Genomic DNA, 27,636 nt, shown 5'->3' with positions numbered 1-27,636 from the left:
ATCTCTAGCGGTAATTGACATAGGTCCGCATACGTCCGTATGTATGAGTCCTAATAGGTCACTAGCGCGCATTCCAACACCTTTGAAGAAAATTCGAGTCATCTTGCCAATGAGACATGATTCACACGTGCCATATGTAGAAAATACGAATGCGGGAATAGTCCCATTATCGACGAGTTTCTTCACGCGTTTCTCATTTATGTGTCCCATTCGACAATGCCATAGATAGGTTTGATCTTTGTCACCAACCTTTAATTTCTTATTATTCATGTGTAATACTTCCGTGGTTTGATCTAAGATATAAATTCCATTCATGGAAACTGCTTTGCAATAAATCATTTCATTAAAAGAGAAAATACAACTATTATCCTTTATTGAAAATGTAAAACCGTCTTTAGCAAGTACGGAAACAGAAATAATATTCTTAGATAAACTGGGTACATAGTAACAGTTATTTAAAGATAACTCAAAACCACTAGGGAGTTGGATTACATATGTTCCCTTCGAGGCAGCAGCAACTCGTGCTCCATTCCCGACTCGCAGGTCCACATCACCTTTTTCGAGAGGTATGATGTTCTTTAGGCCCTGCAAATGATTATACAGATGAGAACCAAAACCAGTATCTAGTACCCAAGTTCTGAAACTTGCATGGTTAATCTCAATCATATGAATATAAGATGACATACCAACAGGAACGACGCGGCCTGCCTTGATGTCCTCACGGTAGACGGGACAGTTCCTCCTCCAATGTCCAGTCTTGTGACAATGGTGGCACTCTATGTCACCGTCCTTGCTCTTTGTCTTGCCCTGTGAGCCACTAGTCTCACCAGGCGCACTCTTACCGTTTCCTGGCTTCTTAAACTTTGGCTTACCTACAACTAGGTCGCCATGAGCCTTGCCCTTACCTTTACCTTTGTAAATCGTGAGAACATCCTGCTTCATGCTCCCACTCAATTTCATATCCTTCTCGGTCTGTACGAGGAGGGAGTGTAGCTCATGAGGACTCTTTTTCAAGTCATTCATATAGTAGTTACCCTGAAAAGGCAAAACTATCGTGAAGAGAATGAAGCATTCGGTCAATGACAATGCTCTCACCGATTTTACAATTCAGGTGACTCCGCTTCTCGACATTCTCAATCATGTGAAGAATGTGTGGGCTAACCGGTTGGCCCTTCTGGAGTTTCGCATCAAAGAAGCGACAGGTATGCTCATATGTAACGATTCTCGGTGCCTTTGAGAACTCGTTAGTGAGCGTGGTGAAAATCTTGTTTGCACCTTGGGCAATGAAGCGTCTCTGCAAATTGGTTTCCATTGCAAAGATGAGTACGTTCTTTATCGCACCCGCTTCCATAACGAAATCACTATAAGCGAGTGACTCGTTGACTCCTGCATTTGGGCCTGGGTTGACCGGTATTGGCTCAGTTAAATACCTGAGCTTACCGTCACCGTGGCGAAAGATTCCGTAGTGCCGCCTCCCGATCCATAAAATTGGACCCATCATTCTTGATCGAGTGGACTGATTCATTTGGTCCATGAACATTTTAAGCCAGGACGAACGATCTAGCGTGGCACTAGGCATTGGGATTGCGTTATTTCCACCATTTGTTGTAAATAAAGATTATTGATAATAAACGTGTTCTACACTGCGAAAGAAGAATAAAATAATAAGCATGTGCATCGTTTTTATTTTAAGTCTAATGAACTAATGTCATAACGCGAAGACTCAAAATATTTATACAATTGACCTCCCTCAAGAATTATATAAATGACCCCAAGACTCAATTCTCTGTAAATTGATAAGCTAACCTTTTAGCTAATTCTACCATTAGAATTCTTGGTCGATAAATTTCTGTAAATACTATATTTAGTCCATCATAATCACGAGAAACTCTTCGGACTATGATGTTGAGGTAAACTAAGTCAACACAACTACTTACCCAACGTAGAAGGGGTCATATTAGGCCTACCGACGAAGAAGGGATTCATAGATGTTTGTCCTTATAAAGACTAATCTCAATTTCCGTTTTAGAGGAAGATCCTATCAACTTTATTTAAATTCATTTTAAGTGAACTATAATCTAGCATGCGAGAATGATTAAACTAAAGTAATGGCTTAAAGTCTGTGACATCTGCATGTCCATGAAAACTAACATACAACCTATATGAGTTAATTTTCATGCATTTTAGTAGTAGGTGGTTTGGTTTTAGGCGGAAAATGATGCAATTACTAACGTGTGAATGAAACGCAATAATAATGAAAAACGTAAAAAAAAACAGTAAAAGTCCTAGTGTGGCCTATCCTATCAAAATGAACAATAAATACAAGTTTGGAATCCATCCTTGGACCCGAGAAGCTTGTCTTGATGTTCCATCTTGATCCATGTAGCGGGAGTGAGCTTCAATCTCCATCTTTAGTCTTCTTTGAAATTACAATAAATAAAAATTACATAATTGACCTATTAATTACATTCTAATTTCAAATACCCAAAACTAAAATAAAGGAGATTCGAGATCTCATAATTACATAAAAAATCATGTTTCCTTCATTACGAAAACATAATTTGACTAAGGCCACACTAAGTATTACAAAGTACAACCGATTGCAAAATTAAATACGTAAATAAAATAAAATTCATTCGATTCATTCAACAAAATTAAAAGCATCAACTAAAATAAATTAAACATACATTATACAATTCCTTAATTATGTTGATTAATTTATCCAAACCAACTATTTAAATTAAATTAAGTGACAATTCCGCAATTTAATCACATTAATTTCATTCTTAATCCATATTAAACTTGTAATATGAATTCTATCCGTCAAAATTTTAAACTACTTTAAAATAACTCGGTATCATTTAAATTGTGAACCGATTCACAATAACTAATTGGCCAAAAAAAAAAATCCAATTGTTATTTTGGTCTCGGCTGAAAAAAACAAAAAAGTTTTTTTTTTCTTTTTTTTTTTTATATTTCAGCTGCTCATGGCTAAAAAAAACAGCCAATAAATATTATTTTTTTTTTTCGGAAATAAGGCAAAAACAAAGAAAGAAAAACTTTCCTTTTCTTTTTCTTTTAGATACGGCTAAAAGAAAAATAACCCAAAAACAGTTTTTTTTTTATGAACACTTCCACGGTGAACGATGAAAAACAAAAAAAAAAAAAACAACGGCAAAAAAAATAAAACAGCCGTCACAAAAAAAAACTTGCGGCAAGAATTGCCCTAAAACAAAACCGATGAAGAAAATGTTTACAGTTGCCATATAGAACGTGATTTAGCAAGTGAATTAATGAACATGATTAATCTTATATGCTAAAACTATATAGCAAAAACAAGTTCTTGTCTCATCGACATGATTATTCCATTAACAATTTAATTTAATCCGAATTAAATCAAGGTATCTACAAATTCATTTTATTATCATCTTAACATATTAAAACAATAATTCATATGAATCAAATGGAAATAAATCATCAACAAAGGAAAAACAGGCCGAAAAAAAAAAAATCTCTCGGCACAAAAAAATTTCAGCCGAAAACCCTAAATTTTTTTTTTTCGAAATCCCCATTGTTTACATACATATTTTATGAAAATCATCAAAAATAAAATCGTGGCCTAAAGCTGTGATACCACTTGTGAGAAATAATCTGTATACTTCCCTTAAACTAGAATGATTATAACAAGTTTAACAATGATGATCAATGGTCATAAACAAAATACATAAACAAAGTATAAAGGATTTAGAATTAACCTTCGGTCCTAGCAAAATTGGCCTAAGAACAATATCAAAATTGATATTCGCCTATTAGTTGCACCCAAGACGATATGAGATATGCCCTTTGATTATGCTAGAAATCGATCTAAAATTTTCTGTAAAATTTAGTTGTTTTTGTGTTTTTCTGATGAGAGAGGAGGCAAGGTCAAGAAAAAGCATTAGGGTAGAATTAATTCTCTACCTTTTCTTTTTATACAGGCCGAAATTTGGAAATTTCGGCCAAACTGACCGAAATAAGGAGATTATTCTCCTTATTTTTGGTCTTTCCAAAAATATATAAAGTGTGTTGAATTGTCATCTAGTGAGTATCGAACCCATGACCTCTTAGTTTGTGTACCCTCACTATTACCACTATGACACATTCATCTTGTTGATATTAAACATAACTGATTATATTTAATTACGAATTAACAGATTAATTCGTCCAAGCTAACATTAAATATATTTAACTAAATATAACTTATTATATTTAATTTACGAATTGATTAATTAATCTCAACTTAATATTATTTAATTTTATTAAATAATTATCTCATCAACACATTGACTAACCTTTTAGTCATTTTGGGCATCAGTGTGATTATATTTCTATAACCACATTTCTCAAACATATCCTATAGGTGTGACCTTTAGGGACCAGTTGATCACCGCCATCTGTATGATAATAACGTCAAACTTTCTAGCAAGCCAACCGTTATTAGGTAAACGGTAATCAACTGATTAAATATACGAAGTATACCCTTGTGAACCTGTAAGAGATTTACAAATGTTATCACACTAATTTGTGGAGGACACAAGCTCCAACAAGTACCCCCATGGATCCAAGAGTGAAACTTATGCCCAATACGGGTGATGCAATTTCAAAACTTGAGTACTCGCAAGTGATTGGATGTTTAATGTATGCAATGACGAGCACAAGACCGGATATTGCTTATGCGGTGGGAAAATTAAGTAGATACACAAGTAACCCAAGTACTCATCATTGGGTGGCATTTAAACGTATATTGAAGTACTTAAAGAAAACCATGAACTATGGTTTGACATATATGGGAAATCCATCGGTAATAGAAGGATATTCGGATGCAAGTTGGATCCCCAATGTAGAAGATCATTCTTCTACAAGTGAGTGGGTATTCTTGCTAGGGGGAGGCGCCACTTCGTGGGCTTCTAAGAAGCAAAATTGCATCACAAGTTCGACAATGGAGTCAAAATTTATAGCCTTGGCTTCGGCCGGGAAAGAGGCGGAATGGTTACGGAATTTGATTTATGAGATTCTGTTGTGGCCTAAACCTATATCACCAATTACTATCCATTGTGATAGTGAAGCTACCTTGGCTAAGGCCTATAGCCAAGTATATAATGGTAAGTCGCAACACCTAGGCATTAGACATAGCGTGGTACGAGAGTTGGTCACTCAAGGGGTGATCATGTCGTTTGTTTTGTGAGATCTCAACAAAATCTAGCTGATCATTTGACCAAGGGATTGGCTAGGGACATGGTGTACAAGTCAATGATCGGCATGGGTTTAAAGCCATTTTAACTTATGGTGGTAGGACACCCAATTCTCTTCTAATATGACATTAGCTAGAGGTAGAATTCAATGTGGAAAGCCTATTATCTTAAGTTGAAGCACATGTTTTGATAATCCCGAAGGTATGTGCTTAGACCTACATGATATGTTAGGATGAAGTTCATCTTCTTAATGGATTTTTTGAAAAATTGCTTTTTGTAGGAGCATGAGGAAAAGAGTCCACCTATGTGAGTGTGAAGTTTGGCCGCTTCAAGAAGTTTGGGCTTGGCTTTCAAGCACTCACGAATGGATAGGGACACTAGGCCATGTAATAGAGTGTCGGCTAATAAGCTTATGAAGTTGTAATAAATTTATATGTGTTTTATCTTCATGTATTCAAATGACTTTGAAGGGTTCAATCCATTGAGACACCCCAATACTCGAATGCAGAATGTAGAATTCACAAAGATGAACATTCAATCTTCGTGATATTTTCGTTTTATGTATAAGTTTGGTTTGGTTTGTTGTTTTGAATCAAGGATTGCACTTAAATGGGGGAGGAATGTTGGTGATTTAAGTGAATCATATATTTCATTTAAATGCAATCGGGATTCGATCAAACTCGTAATAAGTTTGAACCGTTATAATGTGAGTTAGGAAGTGTGGAGCACACGCTTACATAAACGAGTTTGAAGTTGCGGTTTAAGGAATGAGTAATGCAAGTAATGAAATATAATGAGATATTGCTAAGTGTGGATTGTTAAGACGGATTTATCGTAACCGCTATAAGGGTCTTTGATATGTTCGTACTTAATGGATTTTAACATGTCTTGTGGAATACATTACGACCCCGATCGGGGTCATATGTACGGGGATGACAATTGTTTGTTAAAACGCAGGAATATTACTTGGGGATTGTGAAATCTTATCCTTTAAGATTCCTTTTCGGAAAAACTGTCCATTCCTTATGTAAGTGCATGGCATACTATATATATACGCATATATATGTGCATGAGAAGTTAGAAAAATAATTACTACATATTACTTTCAGATTTTGGTACAACAAACATACAAAAACTTCATTTGTTTTCTTTTGCTTCTTGCCTAGAACAAGAGGGAAATCGGTGTATTATCCTGCGAGAGATTTCTTGTAACCCGAAGGCATTATAGGGTAGAAATATTCTTTAAGGAAAACGATATACTACGTGATCATCAATTTATCCAAGTTCGATTTTTCAAACACCTTATTTATCCAACAGTTGGGCGTTGTGAGAACCAAACTCCCCCTTAATAGTATGAGGGGTATGAGATTCTAAATCCATACTCGTTAATTTTTTTTTTCACTCTAAATTTGTAGAAGAGGGGAATGGAGTTTGATTTTAAGGGAGAGGGTGGGTATGAGATTCCAGAGGTTGGGATGGAGTGAATCCATTAGATATCTAACTCCATTCCATATCACCCCAACCAAACAATGGAATGCATTATACCATTCCATTCCAAAGTACGCAGTCAACCAGACACCCATAAATCTCTTAGGACAGTAGTATCCGTCTTAGGATGAAAACGAGTTAAATATACTCGCACTTACACAGAGGATAAATCATGTGTTACTCTCTCTTAAAACAGCAATATTCTCCTTTTATCTCATCGATTATCATACTTAACTCGTTTGAATATTATCGTCTTAAATAAAAATTTGTGTGCGCCATATGCCCATATTGTTCGTCAACAATCATCAAGAGGCAAAATTATGGACTCCGTAATCAATACACTCAATGTGCAATTACTCCGACGACCGAGTTCATGTCTATTTTTATCATGAATCATGATACGGGATTTATATATTTGGATTGAGACCCACTAAGTTCACATGCGTAAAGGTATTCCGTAATATGTGATGGCGTGATTTAATTGCTCCAGTTTTGCGTGATTATTCAGTAAGAGCATCCGCAAATGTGGGAAACCTACCTTCTCAAATGCCCTCTCTCTCATCAATTACCTTCTCAAATGCCCTCTCTCTCATCAATTAGGCACTTTTTCTTGCCTAATGTTTCTTAATTTTTAGCTTTTCAAATGTAAGTCTTAATTCATTCCAGTCAATAATTTACTAAAATAGAGGGATTACATGAATAAAAAAATGAGTGTCAACTATTCACTGAAAGAGAGAGATTACATAAATAAAAAAACATGATGTGTATGTGGGGTGAAAATGGAAATTGGTTATTAATAGTGTGTTTTAAGTTAAGAATATGTAAACAAGAGTATATTTGAGTTATATTTAAGAACGGTTTTTCTAACCTATGTCCACTAGGCATATGATAATAAACCCAAAAAGGAAATAAATAAATTATATTTGTATGGAAAATTGCATAACAACTACTTTTACTTTGATTTACAAGAAAATACATTTATTACTTTCTATTTTGGGTTTTTTATCCTATGCCTAGTGGGCATAGGTTAGAAAAACCCATTTAAGAAACTAACACTGCAGTTTTACTATTTGTTATTTCTATATTCAGGCAGAATAATTGCATGCAACTCTTTTAATCTAGGTCTTTAAATTTATTAGAAAATTTCATAATTTCTCACATTTTATAAACAATTAATCTTGCTTATAACTGTTGTAAATTACAACGAAGGAGTGTATTAATCTATCACCCCGAAAAAAGGTGTTAGTTGGAATAGATTTATACCCTCAATTTATATTCCCTCAATTTTAACATATATGATAAGTTAGTATACAATGTAGCTTCCTTTCTTATTTATTTTGATTAAATGATTTGAATATAGGATGGCAAACTAAATTGTTTTCTTTTGTTCTTATCAATCACATTGATCTTCCGCACTCTTTTTTTTTCAAGAAAATTTTCTTTAAGAAAACATCACCGAGACATCGATTTAAATTTAGTTTCATGTTTTTTTTTTTCATTTTGGAGAATAAACATCCTATTAATTTTTCAAAATGACAAACTTGTTCTTATAACCAAGACATCGATTCAACTAATCTATAATTAAATTTAGGGACATTATATGTTGTACCCCTGGAGTGAGTTTTTTTTTTTTTTTTTTTTTTAGTGTACCCCTATCTTTTTGAAATTCTATATTATACCCCTTAACTTTATATTGTAGTTCATAGACCTGTGAAAAATCTGGCCCGACCTACAAGCTACAAACCCGAGCTGCGCGACACTTTTTTTAGGGTCAAAGACCCGTAAATCTTGACCCGTGACCCGAAATGATCCGAACCCAAAATTACTCGTTATTTTAGGGTCGAAACCCAACCCGAACCGTTCGACACGTTGGATCAAAGATAAATTAAGAATATTATTAAAATATTAATATTTTTATATTATATTTGAAATAATAAATATAAAAATTATTATTTTAATATTTTAATATTAAAAAATTAGTTTAAAATTCAATTTTATATAACTTTTATATGATTAAAATAATTATTAAAATAATGAATATAATAATATTATTAGTATTAAAAATAATTTAATTTCAAAAAATACGTTTTTTCGGTTGAAAAATGATAAAATAAAAGACGTCATAAAGTTTTCTCTGACCCATATTCTGACCCTAATCCGACCCGAGACCCAACTCGTATGCGACCCGGCCTGTATTCTAACCCGACCCGTTTGACAAGTTTAGTAGTCCATCATGACATTATTGATTGTCTACGTTAACTTAATTCGTTATTTGATTGATTAATTCACTCATTCAGCCAACCAACCAACTACCAATTAACCCATGCATGTTATTAGTAGTAGCTCACCCAATTACATAAGGAAAATGATTTAGTTACACCCGGTGTTACTGAAACTCGGTAACACCAATGACATTCTTGTAAATTTTCTTAAAATTTCAGATAATTTATAAAACCTTTTGAAATTCAAATTTCTAGCCATTGAGGGTAGTTTAGGAAGTTTATTTCCTCACCATTTTATTAGCATTGAATATTTTAAGGACTTGGAATAGTAATTGGTGATTACACTGGTGATCAATATAATCGCAATAGTAGGATAAAAACTATAAATTTGGAAGAATAAACAATAAAATCAACTGCATCATAAATCCAAACTTGATATAGAAGGTTACGCATATGATGATCATTCACGTTGTATTGCAATATACTCCATATATAGTTCATAGCTAAGGTCATATGCTCATATCGCAATTCAATAAACGTCTTTATCAATCATTTTTTTCTTGAAAATAGCACAAATTAAATAATGTTTTTGATGTAAGAATAAATTCAACAAAATTTGTAATACTACGGATTTTCTTTGGTGACTACTCGACCGAGTAGAGCCTACTCGGCCGAGTAGTGCTGTTGTTGTGAGTTGTTTTGGTTCTGCCGATGAATACTCGGCCGAGTATAGTGAATACTCGACCGAGTAGCGGATACTCGGCCGAGTATAACTTTACTCGACCGAGTATTCGGTCTGGCGAGTGTTATTTTGACGGTTTGATTAGGGAGTGTTTAAGATTATTTTATATCCCGCGTCAGTTTTTTAAAACATCATTTCAACTTCATCATTTCTACGTTAACCCTAATCACTCCCTAATCATCCCATAGCTTTGTTGTGTGTGAAATCTTCGGAGTTCTTGCGTATAATTCCTCATCCTACTGTTGGTAAGTTCTATGTCTATGTTATTCGTATTCGTTGGGGTTACTGTACATTTACGGAATTGGGAATATGGGGGTTGTGCAATGTGTAATTGTGTTATATGATTATGGTATAGGAGAAGACTTCGTAGAGGAGCCTTTCTGATTGTTCGAGTTCATTCCACTGTTGATTGCTAAGGTAGGGTTTCCCTACTCAGTTTACTGTTCTTTGTAAGACATGTTGGTTGTGATTATTGTTATCTGTTGATCATCGGAGTATGGAGATTGTTGTGACGATGTTGGTGTGAGGGTATTGAGACGGCTATGATGTCATGTGATTGTGATTGTGGTGGAGTCACTTGCGGGAGTGGCTTCACACCCTAGTTCGCCCTCCGTGGAACCCGTCACGGGAGGGGATGTGCACATTAAGGGACATGGATTGTTGTCGCTCGTAGAGGAGCTGGACTAGGTGGGATCGGCTGCGGTCACCCACTGGCGGCGAGGATTACCTGTTGCGATGGGTAATCTGGAAGGGCTACACACTTCGGTGTGTAGTCGATTACTGTGTGAGAATGGATGATTGGGATTTGGTGATGATCAGTTGATTACTTCGCTTGTTTGTCTTAATATTTGAGTAATACTGACCCCGTTGTTGTTTGTGGAATCTGCGGTGATCCATTCGGGATGGTGAGCGGAGCTTGACAGTATTGCTAGTGTGAGCTTGGGGACAATCATGGGAGTATTGTCATCACCATCATAGCATCACCGTCTCGAGTCTTAGTTTGATTTCTTTTATTGTCGGACATTGGAGATGTATTTTGTTAAGTCGGTATTTGGATTTGGATGTTGTAAACTTTATACCTTGCAGTACTTTAATAAATGTGCTCAGTTCAGACGCTTTTAATATGTACTAACCTCGGGCAACCGAGTTGGTAACACACTTTCATGGTAGGGTGGTCCTGGTAAGGCACCTTGGTATGAGGGGGTGTTACAAAGTGGTATTAGAGCCGAAGATTCCGGCACCTAAACAAATGAATTTAATGAACCTAGGAAGTCTAAATAAAATGAACCCGGGGAGAGTTGTTTGGAGCTACCGCAAAGACTCGGGAGACGTCCCGGAGTCGCAAATTGGCCCTCATTAACTCGAGCCGGTAACATGGGGAAGTGTGATGAGAGTTAGGCTTGGTATGTACATGTATGTGAAGATGCATGTGGTAATAGTTGACAATTGAAAAGGGTATGTGATGAAATTTGTAAGTGTGGTGATTGGGGAAATGGTGGAGGTGACGGGTTTGTGAATGTTCGTTATGTTGGAATTAGAATATGCATGAATCGTATGTTGGTATGGTTATAACGTGGCACTTAAGTCCTTGATGTTATGTGTTTGTTGCGGGAATAGTGAGCATGATCGAGAACTTTATACTGTATACCCGTCTATTTTGTGACTCGGCCGAGCAGGGCAGGTACTCGACCGAGTAGGGAGCACTCGGCCGAGTAACCAAGCACTCGACCGAGTATTGTTTGGCAGTGAGTAGCAGTGGCTACTGTATGTGAAAATTCGACCGAGTAAGTAAGTATACTCGACAGAGTAGAGCCTACTCGGCCGAGTGATGTTTTACTCGACCGAGTGTTGTTTTTGAGTTTTTGACGTTCGCTTCTGGAGTCGAATACTCGACCGAGTATCTATGATACTCGACCGAGTAGTCATTACTCGACCGAGTATGGTTGTATACACGGCCGAGTGTTCTTTTGGCGGAAGGTTGTTACGTTTGGAGCCATAGGCTTTCGTGTTTACGTCTCCTTGTTTCTTGTCAGCTCAAAATGCCGCCCAAAAGAACTCCCGCGCAGATCCAAGCTTCTGAGATGACTCTTGACGAGGTTGCTCGCATGATTGAGCAACAAGAGGCTCTCCTTGAAGCTCTCAAAAATGTGGGAAAGGGGAATGAGAAGTCGATGGATTCTACTCAGCTCAGCATCATCATTGCTCATTTCAACCCTCCCACATATGATGGGGTAGGTGAACCAAAGCTACTCGAGAAGTGGCACCGTGAGATTGAAGCTCTCATGGAAATGGTTAAGTGCCCCGAAGACATGATCGTTGAGCAGGTAGTGTACTACCTAAGAGGTGAAGCTGCAGTTTGGTGGCAAAACGTCAAGGAAGATACTAGAGCTTTTTACCAGGCGGAAAGAGTTATTCCGTGGTCTGGGTTGAAGAGTGCTATGAGAGAGCAGTTCGTGCCGGAGCATATCCGACACAAGATGAGATCCGACTTTGATTCCTTCACCATGACGGATGAGATGACAGTCACTGACTACTATCATCGGTTCCTGGAGCTATCTCGTTATGTTGAGGACATGCAAGTGGGACAGAGGTTTGGCTCTCCGTTTTGAGAGAGGTTTATCTGCTAAGATCGTGAGTCGTATGCCGTAGGGGTTGCTACCGACCTCAAGGAAGTGTATCTGAGAGCGGGTCAAGCCGAGAGAATGGTAGATCTCTCAAGAGAGATCGATGAGAGGATCGGAAAAGAGGAAGGCCGATGCAGTGGAAGCAAAGTCGGTCGACCAACAAGAAGGGGAACTTCAACCATGCTAAGGCTTTTTCTGGTGGAGCTGGTTTTTCGGGAGGATCTCGTGGCTGGGGAAAGAATGGAGGTCGGAGTGTGAGTGACAACTCTAACCTTACATGCTTCAACTGTGGTGGGATAGGCCACAAAAGACGGGAATGCACGAGCTACAAGCCCGGCACTGGTTCAGGAGCTCGGTCAGGGAATTTTTCTCAGGGGCCGACTCAGAGTTTTGCTAGTAACCGACCGGGAGGTTCATGGGGCAATAGAGGTGGACAGGGCAACCAAGGCGGTTACAACCGCAGTGGTGGTGGATCATATCAGTGCCAGAACAACAGCACCACTCAGGATTCAGCAGCCAATCCAAGTACCTCCAATGCTTCAGTTCAGGGTAGAGGACAGAAAAACAGTGGGAAGCTTTTTATGATGGACAAACAGGAAGCACAGGATGATGCTCATGTAGTTACCGGTACCTTTCTTGTTCATAACGTACCGTCCTTTGTTTTGTTTGATTCAGGGGCTACACACTCTTTTGTGTCTAAGAGTCATGCTATGTCTATGGGTTTGGGAAAGTTTGAGGTTGTTAAAGATGACGTGTTCATACCTTCGGGAGAGTCTGTGTCATGTCTCAAGTTGTATAAGGGAGTATCTATGATAGTTGGAGGGGTAGATTTACCACTAGACCTGTTAGAGTTTCCTATGGATGGGTTCGAGGTGATTGTCGGGATGGATTGGCTGGGTAGGTATGAGGCCAGGATAGATTGTCGGCAAAAGCGGGTGTCCTTAAAGGGGCCCAAGGGTATTAGGATGTCCTATAGAGGGTTTGTGGTAAAGCCTAAGTGTAGGTTCATAGTTGTGATGACTTTAAAGTCATGTTTGAGGAAGAAGTGTCCCTTGATTCTCAGTCATGTGAGAGACCACTGAGTAGAGCCGCCGACAGCTTATGAGATATCTGTGGTGAGAGAGTTCGAAGATGTTTTTCCTGAGGAAATACCGAGTTTGCCTCCCAAGAGGGATGTTGATTTCAGCGTGGAGCTTAAGCCGGGAACGGGTCCTATATCTAAAGCACCTTACCGTATGGCACCTAAAGAGTTGGCAGAGTTGAAAAAGCAGATACATGAGTTGTTAGGCAAGGGTTACATCAGGCCTAGTGTGTCACCGTGGGGAGCTCCAGTTCTTTTTGTAAAGAAGAAAGATGGGTGATTACAGAGAGCTCAATCGTGTCACAGTGAAGAACAAGTATCCGTTGCCGAGGATTGATGACTTGTTTCATCAGCTAAGTGGAGCAGGTGTGTTTTCCAAGATTGATCTTAGGTCGGGATATCACCAGCTGAGAATAGCAGATGAGGATATTCCTAAGACAGCGTTCCGATCTCGATATGGTCATTACGAGTACGTGGTGATGCCTTTTGGGTTGACCAATGCGCCAGCAGCTTTTATGGATTTGATGAATCGGATCTTTACACCGTTCTTGGATAGGTTTGTGGTTGTTTTCATCGACGATATCTTAGTCTATTATAAGACTAAGAAAGAGCATGAGGAGCATTTGAGGATAGTCTTGCAGACCTTGAGAGAGAATCAGCTTTATGCCAAGCTATCTAAGTGCGAGTTCTGGTTAGAAGAAGTGGCTTTTCTAGGCCATGTGATATCTAAGAAGGGAGTATCTGTGGATCCTAGTAAGATTGAGGCCGTAACCAAGTGGGAATCACCGAAGAATGTTGCTGAGATTCGGAGTTTCTTAGGCCTTGCTGGCTACTACAGGAGATTTGTGAAAGATTTCTCTACCATAGCGCGGCCTATGACATCTTTGATGAGGAAGGAAGTCAGGTTTGTTTGGGATGAGAATTGTGAGACGGCGTTTCAGACCTTAAAGGAACGCTTGACCACAACCCCTATCCTAGCCTTACCAGAGGGGTGTGAGAACTTTGAGGTATATACTGATGCTTCAAAGAATGGTCTTGGTTGTGTTTTGATGCAGGAAGGGAAAGTCATAGCTTATGCTTCGAGGCAGCTGAAACAATATGAGGAGAACTACCCTACTCATGATCCGGAGTCAAGGCAACGATTGTGTTCGCTCTTAAGATTTGGAGGCACTACCTTTATGGAACAACTTTTAAGGTGTTCTCTGATCATAAGAGTCTAAAATATATCTACACTCAGAAGGAGCTTAACATGCGACAGAGACGGTGGATGGAGCTGATCGGAGATTATGATATAGAGATCATCTATCACGAGGGTAAGGCTAATGTTGTTGCAGATGCACTGAGTAGGAAGAGCGTTCATTCGCTATGTACAGCTATGTCCTTGCTGAAGTTGAGGGATGAGATGTCTAGGTTGGGGATCTTTATGATTCGAGAGGGGGATACCATCGAGGATTTGACGATCGAGCCAGAGTTGTATGAGAACATCAAGAGTAAGCAGGAGCTTGATCCTAAGATTCAGGAGTGGAAGTCAAGGGTAGAGAGCGGAACGGTTTCCAAGTTTTCTATCCATACAGATGGGAGTGTTCGTTTTGATGGGAGATGGTGTGTTCCTGAGGATGCAGAGTTGCGGAGAGTGATCTTGACGGAGGCTCATTGCACTCCCTATTCAGTTCACCCGGGTGGTGACAAGCTTTATAAAGACCTTAAGAAGACGTTTTGGTGGCCAAATATGAAGAGAAATGTAGCTGAGTTTGTAGCCAGATGTTTGACCTGTCAAAGGGTCAAGGGTGAACAAAGGAGACCACAAGGTAAGATTCAGTCTTTGGAAGTACCCGAGTGGAAGTGGGAGTCGATCTCCATGGACTTCATTGTGGGGTTGCCTAGGTCACAGCAAGGTAACAACATGATTTGGGTGATTGTTGATCGGTTAACCAAGTCAGCCCATTTCGTTCCCATGAAAGATACTTGGTCTAAGATGCAGCTGGCATTGGGTTACAGGAGGCATATGGTTCGGTTACATGGTATACCTAAAGATATTGTTTCTGATCGTGATGCGAGGTTCATATCCAAATTTTGGCAAGAACTGCAAGAGTTGATGGGTACAACCTTGAAGATGAGTACAGCCTTTCATCCGGCAATCGATGGCCAGACAGAACGGACCATCAAGACCTTAGAGGACATGTTGAGGGCATGTGTTATGGAGTTTAGGGGCAGTTGGGAAGACAAGCTTGATCTGATCGAGTTTTCATACAATAACAGTTATCATACGAGCATCGGGATGACACCTTTTGAAGCTTTGTATGGCCGAAAGTGCCGAAGTCCAGTTTGTTGGGATGATAGCTCTGAGACAGTGGTTTTAGGGCCACAGCTGGTACAAGATATGGTTGAGCAAGTCCAGTTAATTCGGCAAAAGATGAGAGCAGCTCAAGATCGTCAGAAGAGCTATGCCGACTTACACCGCAGGGAAATTGCGTTTGCAGTAGGTGACAAGGTCCTTTTGAAAGTGTCACCTATGCGAGGTGTTATGAGGTTTGGGAAAAAGGGTAAGCTCAGCCAAAAGTTTATAGGTCCTTATGAGATTTTGGACCGTGTTGGCGAGGTAGCTTACAGGTTAGCGTTACCACCAGCTTTGGATAGGGTACACAATGTTTTTCATGTATCTCAACTTCGGAAGTATGTGAGCGATCCGTCGCATATCCTTGAAATGGAGAACATCGAGCTTGATGAATCTTTGTCCTACGCCGAGATTCCTAAGGAGATTCTTGATCGCAAGATTCGTAAGACCCGGAATGGTGAGACGGTCTTACTCAAGGTCCTTTGGTCTAATCATAATGTGGAGGAAGCCACATGGGAACCCGAGGAAGCTATGCGAGAACGTTTTCCTACCCTTTTTGATCAGGTATGTTTGGTTACGGGGACGTAACCGTTGTCTTTTTAGGGGGGTAGGAGATGGTCGCGGTCGTGTTTTGTCTTGTTTGTTGTTTTGTTTTGAGTCAGGTTAGTGAATTTTGTGGTGATTTGTGTAGTTCTTTGGCGTTGTTACATGTGGTTAGTATAGTCTTGTTGCGTTGTGTTGTGCCTTGTGTTAGAGTGGAGTGTGAACTTCGGGACGAAGTTCTTTTTAAGGGAGGAAGACTGTAATACTACGGATTTTCTTTGGTGACTACTCGACCGAGTAGAGCCTACTCGGCCGAGTAGTGCTGTTGTTGTGAGTTGTTTTGGTTCTGCCGATGAATACTCGGCCGAGTATAGTGAATACTCGACCGAGTAGCGGATACTCGGCCGAGTATAACTTTACTCGACCGAGTATTCGGTCTGGCGAGTGTTATTTTGACGGTTTGATTAGGGAGTGTTTAAGATTATTTTATATCCCGCGTCAGTTTTTTAAAACATCATTTCAACTTCATCATTTCTACGTTAACCCTAATCACTCCCTAATCATCCCATAGCTTTGTTGTGTGTGAAATCTTCGGAGTTCTTGCGTATAATTCCTCATCCTACTGTTGGTAAGTTCTATGTCTATGTTATTCGTATTCGTTGGGGTTACTGTACATTTACGGAATTGGGAATATGGGGGTTGTGCAATGTGTAATTGTGTTATATGATTATGGTATAGGAGAAGACTTCGTAGAGGAGCCTTTCTGATTGTTCGAGTTCATTCCACTGTTGATTGCTAAGGTAGGGTTTCCCTACTCAGTTTACTGTTCTTTGTAAGACATGTTGGTTGTGATTATTGTTATCTGTTGATCATCGGAGTATGGAGATTGTTGTGACGATGTTGGTGTGAGGGTATTGAGACGGCTGTGATGTCATGTGATTGTGATTGTGGTGGAGTCACTTGCGGGAGTGGCTTCACACCCTAGTTCGTCCTCCGTGGAACCCGCCACGGGAGGGGATGTGCACATTAAGGGACAGGGATTGTTGTCGCTCGTTGAGGAGCTGGACTAGGTGGGATCGGCTGCGGTCACCCACTGGCGGCGAGGATTACCTGTTGCGATGGGTAATCTGGCAGGGCTACACACTTCGGTGTGTAGTCGGTTACTGTGTGAGAATGGATGATTGGGATTTGGTGATGATCAGTTGATTACTTCGTTTGTTTGTCTTAATATTTGAGTAATACTGACCCCGTTGTTGTTTGTGGAATCTGCGGTGATCCATTCGGGGATGGTGAGCAGGCTTGAAGGTATTGCTAGTGTGAGCTTGGGGACAATCATGGGAGTATTGTCATCACCAGTCATAGCATCACCGTCTGAGTCTTAGTTTGATTTCTTTTATTGTCAGACATTGGAGATGTATTTTGTTAAGTCAGTATTTGGATTTGGATGTTGTAAACTTTATACCTTGCAGTACTTTAATAAATGTGCTCAGTTCAGACGCTTTTGATATGTACTAACCTCGGGCAACCGAGTTGGTAACACACTTTCATGGTAGGGTGGTCCTGGTAAGGCACCTTGGTATGAGGTGGTGTTACAAAATTGAATCCACATGATAACTTTTTCATGGTTAAAAACTTAAAACAAGTGACTATGTTGAGATTTTTGAGGCTTCATCGTCTATAAAGAGTGAAAATAAATTGAGTCTAGTAGTTAAAATCTTCCCTAGATTCTGGGATATGATAATTACATCTTTACCTAGTAAGTTTGACGCAAATTTAAAAACGAAAAATTGATTCTCATTATTTTATTTAATTTAAATTAGGGTGTTACCGAGTTTCGGTAACACCCTATGTGTATCACTTCCCATTACATAACTCATCCAAAAATCAATTAAGTTTTCAAACAATTGATAAAATTAAATTTTAACTATCATTTCATGCTTTATTGAAGAGGTATATATTAAAGGTGGTTGGTTAAAGGTGGGTTGTGGTGATTCTCATAAACGAAGATGATGTGATGTTAACGAGTAACTTTGAGGCTAAAGGAGGGTCGTTGCAGAGGTAATGAATAAATGGAGAATTGAAGAAGGTCATTATAAAGATTAAGTATATAGTTCAGGGGTATAATGTAGAATTTAAAAAACGCAGGAGTACAATCTGAAATCCCAAAAACCTAGGGATACCATATAAAATATCCCTTACAATTACATCTATTTATATTTTTGGGTTTTTCCCATTTGTACCCCCGTAGTTTTCACTTTTCCCAACTATACCCCTGCGTATGGCATCTTATCAACTGTGCCCTTAAACTTAATAAGTGACTTCCATCCGTGATTAAACTTGCCTAAATAGACGGTTTTGGCAGTTAAGGGCCACCTTGGCATGCCATTTATGCCAACAAGGATGCTTCTTTTACATTGACTTGGCATCTTATGCCAACATGGCTGCCAACTCTATATACTCCCTCACCTCATCAAATAAACAACACAAAGCATTATTTGTACACTTCTCATTCAAACCCTTTCAACAAACCCCCTAAATTGACTCATTCCATAATGTTGAGATGGATAATTAAAGGAAAATAAGAGAAAAATAAAGGAGGGTGAAGAACATTGGAGGATTAATGAAATAAGATTGAGGGATGAGTGGATTATATAGGGGAAGTAATGGAGGGAAGTTATGGTGGGAAAGTTTAAAGGCGGCTCGAGCTCTTCTTGATTCGGGATCGGGTTTCGCGCTGAGATGGTGACTCAATTGGTGAACTTCTGGGGAACTTTTGGGCAATACAGACGGAGGAGCAAGTCGTGGTTGCTGCTCTGCTGGTGGCGGGTCAGAGGTGAGGCGGAGACGGGATGTTGGTGATGTAGGTAGGTGATGAGATGTGTATAAATGGTGGTGGAGCTGCTGTTGGACTCGGGTTTCGGTGCCGAGTTCGGTATTGGCAGCCATGAATTGTTGATTTGAGAGCTTGAATTGGCTATGGAATTTAGGAGAGAACGAAGTAAGATGAGAAATTGGGTATATTGATGGTTTAAGATGGAGTTTGGTCATTTGATTGAGAATTGTCATTGTTAAGTGAAAATGCAGGATGTGATTTTGGTAAAGTAAAAGGCAAGCTTTGACTTTCTTGCACAAATTTGGGGAAAAAAAGAAAAAAAAAAAAGGAAAGCCATGTTGGCACAAGGCGGCATGCTGCCATGTTGGCATTTAACGTCTAAAACAGACGGTTTAATGAAGATTGGTTACAGACGGGAACAACTAATTAAGTTTAAGGGCATAGTTGATAAGATGTCATACGTAAGGGTACAGTTAGGAAAAGTGAAAACCACAGGGGCACAAATGGGAAAAACCCTATATTTTTACATATACTACATTTGTGTATTAAACTTTTTTGTATTTTGTTTTCTTTTTCTCCTAAAAGACAACACTAATACAAATCGGGTTAAAGGTGTAATATATAGCGGGTGATAATAGCCGTTTGCACTTTGCCTCTTTGTGAGAGAACCCGAAGTGAGAGAATTATACATTGTTGTCGACGGTGGACACCCTTTTGATAAAAAAAAAAGAAAATTTAAAACAAATTCTTTACTCAAAACTAGACGTGGCAAAATAAACCCGATCCGAAAAATCAATTGGAAATATCTGCATTGATAGCATAACGAACACCCGATATGAGTAACCTGAATAGTAGCCGAAACCCAACTCAATTCGAATCGAATTGAACCGAATTCAATAATAACCGAATGATAACCGAACCCGAATATATCCGAAACGATAAGAACTGAATCTATATAACAAAGTTAAAAATATTAATTTTTACTCATATTTCAGGTGTTTTTTTTAATTAATTCTTTATTTGTTAAGAGTATTGTGAATAATTATTATCTTCAAATTAAAAACTATAAGGTGTATTTAAGCTAATTTTTTACCCTTAGCTTAGGAAAATTATGACCTAAAGTGATATTGACCCAACTTGAATTGAAGTGATATTTACCCAACCCAAATTGAAAGTTATCATGTTCAAATAATAGAAATCTATTAGAGTTACTAACCAAAATGAAGCTGATCGAAATCGAACTAAAATTGAGAGTAAGGTCTATCCGACTTAAGCTCTGTTCTTTTGGACTGAAACTGATCTGATTTGAATTGAACTGAACTTCTAGGATCTGAACTGAACTGAACTTATAGGATCTGAAATGAATTTAAATTAAGTGACGTATAAAATCTGAACTAAACTTATATGATCTGAAACGAACTGAACTGAACTTATAGGATCTGAACTGAACTTATAACATCTGAACTGAACTGAAATTATAGAATCTGTACTGAACTGAAATGAAATTATAGGATCTATACTGAACTGAATTGAACTAAACTTAAGATCTGAATTAAACTTATAAGATCTGAACTGAACTTATAAAATTTGAACTAAATTTACATTAAGTAGTGACTTCACAAATTCTTGTTTGTGACGGCATATATCCGTCACTCTTGAGTGACGGATACCATTTTACCTCACAAAGTACCCACTTTTTCTCTCTCTGCAACACTATTCATGTGGTCCCCTTTCTCCACTAATCCATTTTGTTATCATTTTATCTCACAAAATATCCGCTACAAATGGTAACCCGTCACAAGGGAGACCAATTGGAGTGACTTTAAGTCTAAAAGAAAATGATCTTAAATCGAACTAATCCAAAATAGAGTATTTTGATTCTGTGGTGTGACTTTAGAAATACGGAGTATATTTGATCAAGCGTCAAAAGTTGAAACCACATGTACCCGTGAGTCATAAATTGGTACTCCGTATAGCATACGGAGTATGTAGTTATGTACCCGTCAGTCGGTCAGTCCATCAGTCATCATGTTCATCACCTCAATCCCCACACCATCTTCCTCTCTCACTTCCCACATTCCAATGTCCTCAATTACATCAATTTCATTTCATTATTATTATTATTATTAATCTCCATTTTCTAAATTTTTTTTAAAAAAAACATAATTTTTTTATAAAACCAACAATTATTCCCATGGCAGCTGCCACAACAACAACAATAACATCATCAACCTCCACATCAACCAAACCAAAACGACGTCGTTTCCGTGAAATCACCATCACAACCTCAACCTCCGAGTCACTCCCATTCTCCGACTCACTCAACTCACCGAGTCCAACTCGGTCACTCCATTCTCCAATGCCTTCCTCACCGTACCCATCAAACTTCACAAAGTTCAACTCGGCCTTAACAGCGGGCCTACTTAACCCTATGAGCCCACCACCAAACCCGACCCGGTCCAGCCCCACCCTCTTCGAAATGATGTCAACCGAGCCCGAACCCAGATCCACCCCTCCCCGACAACTCGGATTCGGGCTGGACCGGGCCAGTTTAATGGAGCAGAGAGTAGGGGAGCTACTCTCGAACCGGAGTCCAGGGAGCCGGTTCAATGACCCGGGTTCAGGGGATGTGAGGCTGACGGTTACTAATAAGGAAGGGTTTAGTGTTGGGTTGAGTGTACATAGAGACATTTTGTGTGGAAATAGCAAGTTTTTTGCAGGGAAATTAGGGGGGAGTAGTAACAGTAGTAGTAGTAGTAGTAATGGGAGTGGAACGACGTCGTTTAAGGTGGAGATAGTGGAATGTGAGGATGTGGAAGTGTATGTAGAGACGTTGAAGTTGATGTATTGTAGGGATTTGAGACGGAAGCTTATGCGTGAGGATGTTCCTAAAGTTCTTTCTATTTTGAAGGTCTCTTCTTTCTTTACATTCTTCTTTGTTTAAGTTTTCATGTGTGGCGGAACCATGATTTGAAATTACGGGCCTCAAAACAGTAATGCAATGTGGGTAAATTAGGAGAAAGGTCGAAAATTTTAACTAAAAGTTTCGAGTTTTTCAATTTATAATGAAGTAAACGTAAACTATTGACTGCGACCGAGGGAATATGATTTGTGTGTGCGCTCTTATTTTTAATCGGAAATTTGTAGTAATGCTTTATTATTCTTATGCTTGTGTTATACTCAGTAGTATAGTAATTGGGTTGAACTATTTGTTACAGAAATGAAGTTGTTTTCAACGCCATTAGACTTTGCATTGAGCAAATGTTTGGGAGGGTTTGCCAGTTGTATAAGAGAGACAATGATATCGTCATTGGGGTGGTAGAAGTTGATGACTGGTGATACTTTAAGCTAGCTATCTGTTATGTTTGGATTGAACTGTTTGAGATAGAAACGGCCGAACTGTCAATCTCAGTAATGCAAGCGATATGCGTACTTTATTTTGTTGCTTGTTATTGTTATGGACCATCTAGGTTAGTCCCAATTTGAGCTAGGTGGACCATAAGGGCGGCAAAGTTGTCCCTTTAGAGATTTAATACTCTTGCATTCCAAGGGTCTCATACTCTAATTATGCTAGTTCAACCAATTGCTAAATGCTAAGTACACGGGGGGTAAGCTTGTTTCATAATTAGATTGAACTATTTGGGATAGGAACTACGTTGCTCTCGATCTCAATAGACCCTGCATTAGCGAAATATTAAGAAGGGTTTGAAAAATGTTGGAGACAAGATGATATCTTTGTTGGGTGGTGCAACATTTGTATGTTTCCTTATCACATATGTAATTTCGAGTTGTAGGAGATTAGTTACTCAGACTGGAACTTAATGATTGCCATACACATTTAATATGTCTAGCTGTCCGGAAGTGCTAAGATTAGCTAATGCTAAGGGAAGTTTGGGTTGGTCTTTTGACTCTGTTATGCAATAAACGCCTACTTTTGTTCATGGATGGTGTATTTATGAAGATAGATGTTGCTTTCTAATGTACTTCTGTCTTTAAATGCTAAATTTGGTGCTGAAAATGTTGCGTTGATTGCGCAAGGTTGTTCGTTTTTCTTCTTCAGATAACATACTATACCTAGCAAGTTGTTGTGTATCACTGAGTCAATTGTTGTTTGAATAGTTTCTTCTAGCCATGGCACATACTGCTATTGATCACCATTTGGGCTATTATTGAGGATAGATTGATCGAGATGTACTAGCTTGCAGTGAGTAGTTGAGCTTTCTTTGTTTAAGCCATTCAATGTAGCTCTGTCCTTCTGATGACTCCTTGTGTACGCCACTCACTAACTTTAGTCTTTAGTGGTTAAGTTAGCTCACATTCGCAAAGAAAAGATTTACATGTCAGGCATTGATACGAGTCATCTACTTTTTGTAGGTTTCAGCTGCAATAGGGTTTGATGCTGGGGTATTGTCATGTTTGGAATACTTGGAGGCAGCACCTTGGGCAGAGGATGATGAAGAGAAAGTGTCCTCACTGCTTTCTGAGCTTCATCTTGAAGGCATAGGTGCAAGTGAAGTTCTTAAGAGAGTTTCTCTAGATGCGACTTCTGCAATAGAAGAGAACATTAGTGAGAATGAACAAGTACTACTAAAGCTCTTACACGTAGTTCTTGAGGGGAAGGATGAGAAGGCAAGGCGAGAAATGAAGGGATTAGTCTCGAAAATGCTACGTGAAAACGCAAATCAAAATGATCTTCGGAAAGAATCTTTGTATTCTGCTTGTGATGGATGTTTGAACCAACTCCGTCACAATTTCTTACGTGCTGCAGGGCCCGATTTACAAGATGTGGGCCAGATTGCACGGCAGGCAGACAACTTATATTGGATTTTAGATATCCTAATTGAGAGGCAGATTGCCGAGGATTTTCTCAAGTCTTGGGCTTCTCAGTCAGAAATGGCAAAAGCCCATTCTAAGATTCCACCGGTTCATCGATTTGAGATTAGCAAGGTAACAGCGAGGCTATTTGTGGGAATAGGAAAGGGACAACTATTGGCTTCAAAGGATATGAGGTGCTTGTTATTGCAAACATGGTTGGTTCCTTTCTATGATGATTTTGGATGGATGAGGAGGGCATCAAAGGGGCTGGATCGTCATTTGATAGAAGATGGGCTTAGTAACACCATTCTTACATTGCCTCTAACTTGGCAACAAGAAATCCTACTTGCTTGGTTTGACCGGTTCTTGAACTCTGGTGAAGACTGTCCTAACTTACAGAGAGGCTTCGAAGTTTGGTGGAGGCGGGCATTTTGGAAACGAAATGGTCATCAACCAGATCATCCTGGTGTTAGGATTCCTAACCCAAGTTCTCAAATTTCATAAAGGTCTCCTATTCAGAAGGTAACTATATGCCATGTCCCCGAGCTCACAATAGTTTCTTTTATGCTTATTCTTGTTGAATTGGGTCTGATTACAAATGGTTTCTTTTGATTTCACACACACACGATGAGATTCCGTGGCTTGTATTTTTTGAAATCTTTATGCTGATTTGAAGGGCCCTGTGATGAGTCGTTCTTCATACATGGGAAAGGATCTGGTGAGCACCACTGGGTTGCGCCCTGTCGCTACCCCAATGAATGTCGTGTTTTTGAATAGCATATCCATTAACAGGAATTGAATGATAACCTCCCGTGGATTTGGCATTTGTGAGCCTTTGTTTTTGTATGTATGTGCCCTTTTGTCAGTTTCTTATTAATCTCATGCTGTGGAGTCAAGGTATCAGAGGGATTTGTTTTATTTGGTTACTGGCCCATTGTTATAGGAAATAATAGGTATGTTTATTTTCTTTTGGGTGTATACTATCCGGTTTTAATTCGGATTCGAGTCCGATAGGATCACTAAGGTGGTTGCATTCCCATGACTTGGAACCATTTAAATCAACAATCCGTCTCATTGCAGACGGACACTATCCGTGGGGTATCCATTTCCCACCCACTTGCACTATCCACTCTCATTTTGTGAGAAGGACACTATCTGTCTACGGTTTTAGATGGATAATGTCCGTCTAAAGTGAGAATTTGTGTTAAATCAAATGTCTCAAGGTAATGTTTCGAGACCAGGAATGTGTGAAGCGAAAGAAACGTATTTTTGGTGGAGTGATGGAGTTTACTGCAAGATTAAGGGTAATTAAGATGACAGTCTGATTTGTAAACACAACCAGGAATGGTGCTTTGCTTGCAAGTGCTGCCGAGTACAATTGATAAAGATTAGTGGTGGTGTGGTGCATAAGCTTTACCACAATGTGAGATGATACCATTCTTCACACTAAGAAAAAAGTTCTCTATTTGGTCGTGCTTCTTACATTTCGTCTGATTGTTTAAACTTTAGGTTATTTGATTCTTAATTGATTCTTATTGAAGACTTGATGTCAGAAAAATATGCGGGGAAGTGGCAAATAAGCCCCAAACGTTTGCCCATATGTGCATTTTAGTCCCATCTCTTTCTTTAAGTGCAAATTCACCCCATTAGTTATCATTTTTGTGCAATTAAACCTAACACAATATTTTCATATCAATTTATAGCCGGAGAAGAGTGACATGGCATCGGAAATATGACTAGGATCAAGAGAATTGGCTTAGGTAAGATAATTTAAAAAAAAAAAAAAAAAAAAACTTAATTACACATGGCAGTTATCACCACCTATTGTCGTATATTTCAATTTTACATCATTTTACATGTCTATCTAATCCAAGTCACTCCCTCCCAACTTCCCAACTCCCTCTCTCTGCCAAATTCTTAACAAATTAATGATCTCTCTCCATTTGCACCTCAATTTTTCTTCAGTCTACAAACAAATTCCCATAAGTCCATCCCTATCTGGTAATTGAAAGTTTGCCCCAAGTACCAAACGAAATTCCAAAACAAAATTGGGGAAAAGCTAAGTTGAGTTTTTTTAGTAGTTATTTATCACAAGAAAATTACCTCTTGACTTGTGGGTGAACATAGCTGCTAGAAAGGAATTATCCTGGAATTGAGCTACTGATGGAATGAAATAATGATAAGTGTGGAGTAGATAAACGGGTGCAAGAATGGATGGAAATACCTAGATTGTTGTAAAGAAAATAAACGACTTTGCCAGCTTACAATATAAAAATCATAATTTTTTTTTAAATTAGTTAACCTAGTCCTAATCATATTTCCGGCGCCATGTCAGTTTTCTCCGGCGAGAAATTGACATGAAAATCGTGCTAATGGGGTGAATTTGCACTTAAAGAAAGAGATGGGGCTAAAATGCACATATGGGCAAACGTTTGGGGCTTATTTGCTACTTCCCCAGAAAAATACGTGTTCGTCTTATTGTTTAATGTTTAGGTTATTTGATGATAGTAATCCAAATAGGTCTTCCCTTCTCATATTAATCCAACTTATACTTTAACTCTGAATTACGCCCTCATTTTTCTTACAATGGACTACTTGTTGATTAGACCACGCTTAATAAAAATATAAAGCAAAAAATGTAAAATCATTAAAACCATAATCAGTCATCTTCCTCCTTCACCCACTTTAACATCTCCATCACCAACAACCAAGCACCCAAAACCACCGTCACACCCATATCCCTCTTTGCTCTTTGCAACTCGTCGCCACCACTGAATCAGCGAGCACCACCACATCACTTCATTGCCCCTATGTTTGATGTTGTTGCAATTTAGAGAAAAGAGATGAATCGCTATAACGGCGAAAGGCAACGTGAATCATGGTTGATGATGGATCTCACGACGGCAAGATGGTGGTGTTCAGGTGGTAGTGTCATTTCCGGAAATAATTAGGGTTTTGTGAGATGTCATCATGTACAACCCTTTTTTTTTTGGAAATTCAGGTTATGGTGGGTCCCGTTGCTGTGCAAATTTTTTTTTTCTTCAAATGGTGTGCCAATACAAACATACGACAATTTCCGTCTTAGAAATAATTTTAGGAAATAATCACATACAATCGGAATAAATGAAATTAATTGCATATAATCGGAATGAATTACAAGTCGGAATAAATGAAATTAATTACATATAATCAGAATGAATTACATAATTAATAATAAAATTATATGATGACGAGAATAAATTGCATATAATTACGGAAATGAATTACATATAATGGGAATATATTACAGAAATTAATTATTACAAAGAATGCGAATAAATTACATAATTTTTAAAACTAGATAGTACGATATATTTAAAAAAAATAAAAATAATCATGACCGAGTATTTACTTGGAGCAAAAACTCGGCAACTTTTCTATCAGTTGCGCACACCGAAATTGGTAGATGACAATGATAGGCTACCGAGTAAATTTATACTTCGACACGCGTTTAAAGCTAAATTAAATTTTTTATTTCGCTAAAAAAAAACCAATAAATTTTTAAATTTATTGAAATATTTAAAATTATAAATTTTAAAAAATTATAACACAAATGATTCACAATTGTTTAAAAATTTATTTTTTAAAAATATAACACGATAATTAAACAATTGTAAATCTTTAATATATGTTTTTTTTTTTAAAATAATCCTCTTAGATCTGTACAGAAAGCCGTTCATCAC

At 38.4% G+C, this 27,636-nt stretch overlaps 1 protein-coding gene across 1 annotated transcript; it reads left to right on the top strand.

Annotated features, from left to right (window-relative positions):
- The first annotated feature begins 21,025 nt into the window (after nt 1–21,025).
- LOC141653423 (BTB/POZ domain-containing protein At1g63850) lies at nt 21,026–24,779 on the top strand. Its single transcript, XM_074461186.1, has 2 exons — nt 21,026–22,010; nt 23,474–24,779. The coding sequence occupies exons 1-2, from the start codon at nt 21,294–21,296 to the stop codon at nt 24,416–24,418; spliced, it is 1,662 nt and encodes a 553-aa protein (XP_074317287.1). The 5' UTR covers nt 21,026–21,293; the 3' UTR covers nt 24,419–24,779.
- Nucleotides 24,780–27,636: the final 2,857 nt, after the last annotated feature.

The sequence above is a fragment of the Silene latifolia genome, chromosome 4, assembly GCF_048544455.1.
Source record: "Silene latifolia isolate original U9 population chromosome 4, ASM4854445v1, whole genome shotgun sequence".
NCBI lineage: Eukaryota > Viridiplantae > Streptophyta > Magnoliopsida > Caryophyllales > Caryophyllaceae > Silene > Silene latifolia.
Note: the sequence above shows the minus strand (reverse complement) of the source record. Positions and strands in the feature narration are given on the sequence as shown.